Raw genomic sequence first — 6,000 nt, 5'->3', positions numbered from 1 at the left:
AACGATGTCCATCACTGCGATCACAAACACCGTACATACATGCACCTGGCCCTCAAAATTTTCAAAGTCCTTTAATGGAACTCCATTTCAAAGCCTCATTTCAGGCAGTGGACTACACTTGGCCCAAGACCACTACTTTTCCAACCTCTTCTCAAGATCATTGTCTTACTTCCTTTCCTGGGGGTACAGTAGCTGTGGCTGATTCACACCTGACTGGGCTGACAAAATCCACAGTTGTTCTCTGAGAACACGCTAATGCATCTGCCAGACTGGAGAATGAATGGGAGGTCCTGGAATCCATGGCTCCCGCACCTCTCAGTTCCAACCCTGGCCTTTCTGTGTAATTCCCACTGGTGTGAAGCTGCTTTGGAATGATGACTTCCCCAGGGACCTGCAGCTGCCACAGCTCCCGCTGGCCCTTTCTCTCCTGGGAGTTCCTGCTCCATGGGTCAGGAAGCCCAGGGGGCAGTGACAGAAGCCAAGTTCCATTAGGGCCTGGGATTTGGTCCTGTTGGCTTCACTCCAGTGCCTGGCATGTAAAATGGGATCGACAAGAATTTGTGAGTGGAAACACAGCCTCCACAAGCTATTCCTGACTACCCCACTCCCTTAAAATGGAGAAGTAACCACTGGATGGTTGGGAGGTCCCACTAGACCTGTAAAACAAACCCAGAAGCAAACCCTGTTTATTCCGGGGGCCAGGGAGTTACGGTGGAATTAGGAATCCCAGGACTGGGGCTGAGCTCACAGCCACTTCTCTGTGATGCTGAAAGCTTTAAAACGACACAGTTACCTCGTTAGATGCTCTCTGAAGGCAAGGCAGGAAGCTTCATGGAGTATACCTGTGGGATTTAGGTAACATCCTTCCCTCTGGGCGAGCAACCCCCCAACACACACACACACACACACACATGCATGCATCAAGGGGCTCTGTGTTTGACCCCTGAACCATGTCTGTAGGCAGGATGCACCTCTCCCACAGAGTGGCTCAAGGGGGCTGAAGGGTACCATATGGGCAATGTTTTTGTTTAAAAAATCCATTGAGGACCTAATGGCATGCTAGAAAATTTTATTCCCAGGGAGTGAATGATGAATTAACCACAGATGAGCATTATTGCCACTCAGGTAATTCATTTATTGAACTTAATAACATGCGACGTGCTCCTGGTATCTACCAGGCACTATTGTACATGCTGGCTGGTGGGTTAATGAAAACAAACAAAAACTGCCCTCTTTTCATGGAATTACCATACTAGTATGGGAAAGAAGGGACATAGGTAAACACTAAATTTAATAGGTTGAGATGGTGTCAACAGATGGAGAATATTGTGGAAAAATAAAATTTGGGCAGATAGCCGAAGGAGGACTCAAAACTGAAGGCAAGCTGTGACTTTAAATCCTGCCCATTAATGGGCTGGCCCTGCAGCCTCTTAAGTACTTTGCCTCCCTGGGTTACTTCAAAGTCATACGAGACCACCCACCATCAGCACAGAATCCACTCCTGGCCATGGAAAGCCAAGAATTCAATCACCCCCTGCTTGGGCTGACTAAAACCCACTGTTTCACTCCGAGAGCTCTCTTTCACATTGGCCAAAGAGGAGAATTAAATGGGTAGTGGTGGGATCCACAGCCCATGCATCTGTCAACATCCACTGTGGCCTTCCGTGTAATTAATAGCAACGTTACTTCTATCCTACAATCAGGAACCAGTTTTAGCATCTTTTTGAACAGATTAGGCACATCTCTAAAGTGGGACCATGGTCCCCAGGGAGCTACCCAGTAAGTCTACAAGAAAAGGCTAATTTAATGTATTGTTTGGGCTCACTAAGCTTAGCTTTTCTTTAATGGTTTAATACCAGGCCCTTTACTGCCCATGGGAATAAAGACCAACAGGAAACAAAGGGTTTTGCTTTTACAATATGTGCACAGGGGTCATAGAAACTGCTCTCCAAATATAGCAGGACTGAACGCTCTCTACTATGACCACGTCAACGATGTCATTTGGTTGAGGTACGTAACCGGCAGGAAGCTTCAGAGAATCCAAAGTGAAAAAGATGGTGTCGTCCACCACACCATGTCGCCCATGTACACTGCTAATGCAGACCTGTGATGAGAAATGATGGGAATGGTTGTGTAAAAGCACAGTCCATCCTCACCAGCTCTGCACCTCCTCACTCTGCCTCTAACCTGTGGGTCAACTCCAACCCTGGCACTGATTTCCCAACCTGCCTGGCACACTGGCAATGCCAGGGGTGCTTTTAAAACACACCAGTGCCAAGGTCCCACCTCATGCCAATTAAATTGGAATCTCTGGAGACGGGCCCCGAGACTGTGACCAGAGACCTTGGGCTAAATATTACCCACAATAGACATGGATCCTATTTCCCTGAGTTTCCTACTCATCTTCAGGCTGCAGTACCCAAGTCATTACCCAGCTTTTGCCAGTAAGCTCCAGACTCACAACCCACCTCATTCATTTTTTCCCCAAACTTTCTGGCACACAAATTGCTTTTCCTTAACTGTTGCTCTCAGAATTTTTTGTTGTTGTCTGTTTTGGTACTGGGGATTAGACCCGGGGGTACTCTACCATCCCCAGTTACATCCCCAGCCCCTTTAAATTTATTTTTTTAGACAGGGAAAAACTAAGCTGCTGAGGCTAGTCTCCAAACTTTGATCCTCCTGCCTCGGCCTCCAAAGGAGTTGGAATTACAGGCATGTGTCACCATGCTGGACAATTTCTCTCTTTTTCTTTCTTTCTCTCTTTCTCTCCTTGTCTTCCTTCCTTCCTTCCTTTCTTCCTTTCTTTTCTTTTCTTTTTTTTTTTTTGGTGATCCTGGGAACTGAACTCAGCTGAACTCAGGACATGGCCCATGCTAGGCAGATGCCTTACCACGGAGCCACTCCCATATCCCTCTAATAACTTTCTAATACAAAAAAAAAAAAAAAAAAAAAACCAACTACATAACTTAGAAAGTAATTATGCATGTGGTCTACATTACATTTTATTTAGATCCTTTTGAAAGCCCTTCCTTTTCTATAAGAAAATAGGTTTCTGTTTGGCAAGAAATACATGTTCTAGATTTCTAACCACACCCAACAGACTTTCCCTCAAGAAAATTATCGTTAAAGGAAGGATAGGCAGAAACGAATGACCAGTGAAACATGGACACAGATTACCTCATCCACATGCCTACAGTTCATGGGCTTCACGGAGAGGGCATTGATGTTTGAGGTGCCCGGCTGCACGCAATACTCGACCTCTAGCCAGTCGCCCTTATAAGGCACGAAGCCTAAAATAACCATGGAGAGATTTCAGCGTCATTATCTCTTCACTTAGGCCACATTCCATTTCATAAGTCCCTTTGACATGGTAATACCCTAACACACCTTCTATTGTATGTAAAGTACATTCTGTACACATTTAAACAGACATATAAATCATATCAGTCCTGCTCTTGGAAAGTCAGTTTATATGCCTGTAGCCACCGTTTCTCCTGTCCCGATTTAACAAAGTCAAATGCGGAAAAGTGTCAACCACGTGTCACAGCCAACTTTTTGGCAGCGGCACGGGATTCACTAATCAACTAGCAACATTCACAACTCCTTTGGGAGAGTCAGCTAAGGACATAGGTGAGAGCACATGATTGAACTTGGGTACCTGCCAGTATAGCACTGGCTAGAAACAAAATCTTGGAACTTATCTGCCGATCACAAATAGAATGCAAAAATGAGCATGTGCACACATGTGCGCGCGCGCGCACACACACACACACACACACACACAGAGGTATAAGGCTGTCTCCAATCTCATTTTGAAGCATTTCATTTTTTTGGAGAAGGGTATCCTTTTCACTTGCAGAATGTTTTCCTTGACTTAACATTACACACATAAGTGAAATTTTATATAGACATTAAGGACTGCATTCACACAAAGGAGGGAATCGCTGATGTTTTTATGAATATCACCTGTCTGTCCCTGTATCGTGCATTTTTTTCAATTCCTAGGGCCCACGTCACATATCCAAGAGCTGTAAACTGCAGCCAAGTACGTAATAGCCATAGCTCTTTCTCTGCAAATGCAAAACATACCATCACGAACGATAGACAGTGAGAAGCAAGTATCTTTATTAATGTAGACCGCGTCCTTTGTCACTAAGGTGGCACGACTGATTAAAACACTGGTTCCAAGGTCAGATGGCCCAGAATCATCAAAATGGTCAGATATAGCATCCACCTGTAACACATGGAAACGCTTATTACAAACAAAACTAATTTTTACAACAAGAACGTGTATGATCCCCTAAGAATCTCCCTCATAACAACTACAATTCAATGAGTTAGCCTGGTCATTGTAGGTTTGCAAGACATACGATTCCTGTGTCAGAGACAAAGGACTTTGTGACTCACAGCAAATACAGCCACTGCCCACCTCTGTTGAACCGTTGGTGTTCAGGAAATATCTTAAACTACCCTCTTTGACACTAGTCCATATATTTCGCATGACAAGTACATCATAAACATGAGAGGATGCTAAGAATAACGTCTGTGCTTTGTGGATTACAAAACCGCATCCAAAATGTTAATTGTGCATCCATGTTTAATGTGTTCACAGCACTAGGCCCAAATATGAAAAATATAATGTCCTTGCCAGAGAGGAATTCAAAGTTCAATAGAGAAAATATCTAGTTCTGAACAAGTTGTGATAATGGCTATAAATCATGTTTGAAAATGGGTCTTGCAAATCCCCAGGGGGAGAACATTTTAGCCTTGGAGAGAACGGGGTTTTATTTGGAGGAGGTGAGACTTGAGCTTTGTCTGCAAGAAGACGAAGTCTTTACCTGGTCAAAGGGGGTGGGGGCAGGTGCAGAGAGAGACAGGAACAACAAACACAGGTTGGGAGAACAGGGAGGAAAACACAATTTTCAAGATCTGGTCCTGGGGGAGAAAAACATGAGAGAGAGTTGGAGAAATAACCACGACAGGAAGAGATCTAAAAATGGCAAGTGGCATTAGGGCCTAGTTTTTCTACCACAGAGAGGGTACAAATATTTCAGCTCATCAGAAGTAACGATCCTTATTTAAAATTGTTTTTGATTAGAGCATGATGGCACACTCCTGTCATCCCAGTGGCTTGGGAGGTTGAGGCAGGAAGATCGCGAGTTCAAAGCCAGCCTCAGCAAATTAGCGAGACCCTAAGCAACTTAGCAAGACCCGGTCCGGTCTCTAAATAAAATATATAAAGGGCTGGGGATGTGGCTCATTGGTGAAGCACCCCTGGGTTCAGTCCCTGCTACCAAAAAAAAAAAAAATTGTTTTTAATTACACAAACAATACATTCTCATTAAAGACAAAAGGAAAAGACAGATGAATATGAAGCAGAAAACAAGCACCCATCATTTACAGTTTTCCATTGCCTAGAATATATTATGGTATCAACTGTATTATTTCATTCATCATGTTCCAGACATTTTTTTCTGTGAATAAATATATGCCCAGTTTCCAAAACAAAACTTAATATGCCATGCAGTGTTACAGGTTTCAGGTCCTAATCTTTCTCATAAAACAAGACTACTGAAAGGGTAATATAGCATCCCTATGAATGGATTGTCATAATCAATCAATCCAATCCCACATTATGTGTTATTTAGTTTGTATCCTTTGCAATGCATCGCCTACCCCTCTCATTGACTTCTGTAGCGCCAAAGTCCTAGGAGTGATATTTTTTTGGTTCAAAGATTTCTGTTGGAAACATGAGCCCCCAAGATGTAACGTTTTTTCCACGTCTTTTCTAAAGCCTATTTCATTGCTACTCCTATATCAAAACTGATGTCTTTCCAGCTGTCAATACCAATCTCAAGGTCCTTTTGCCCAGATTCACTTTCTTTGGGGAAGAAAGCACCAGGCTCCTGGCTGTCTATCCAGCACCACTTTTGTCAGAATCCAAGTGGGTGATCCTTCATATACCCTCTCATAACTCTGTGCCCTGACTCCACACTAGCT

At 43.7% G+C, this 6,000-nt stretch overlaps 1 protein-coding gene across 3 annotated transcripts in view; it reads right to left on the bottom strand.

Annotated features, from left to right (window-relative positions):
- Positions 1-1,122: 1,122 nt before the first annotated feature.
- Positions 1,123-6,000, bottom strand: part of LOC114084444 (DNA topoisomerase 3-beta-1-like) — a 31,230-nt gene continuing 26,352 nt past the window's right edge. The window contains exons 17-19 of one of the 3 annotated variants that reach the window (XM_071606347.1): positions 4,090-4,234; positions 3,178-3,290; positions 1,123-2,104 (exon numbers count right to left, since the gene is read on the bottom strand). In XM_071606347.1, coding sequence (XP_071462448.1) covers positions 1,913-2,104; positions 3,178-3,290; positions 4,090-4,234 — 450 coding nt within the window. In that variant the 3' untranslated portion in view covers positions 1,123-1,912. Of the gene's footprint in view, positions 2,105-3,177; positions 3,291-4,089; positions 4,235-4,838; positions 4,936-6,000 lie in introns of those variants that run through there. The other 2 variants (XM_071606348.1, XR_011705661.1) reach the window with 2 other exon arrangements.

Source organism: Marmota flaviventris, chromosome X, assembly GCF_047511675.1.
Source record: "Marmota flaviventris isolate mMarFla1 chromosome X, mMarFla1.hap1, whole genome shotgun sequence".
Taxonomy (NCBI): Eukaryota; Metazoa; Chordata; class Mammalia; order Rodentia; family Sciuridae; genus Marmota; species Marmota flaviventris.
The sequence above is the reverse complement of the archived record's forward strand: the minus strand, read 5'-3'. Positions and strand labels throughout refer to the sequence as shown.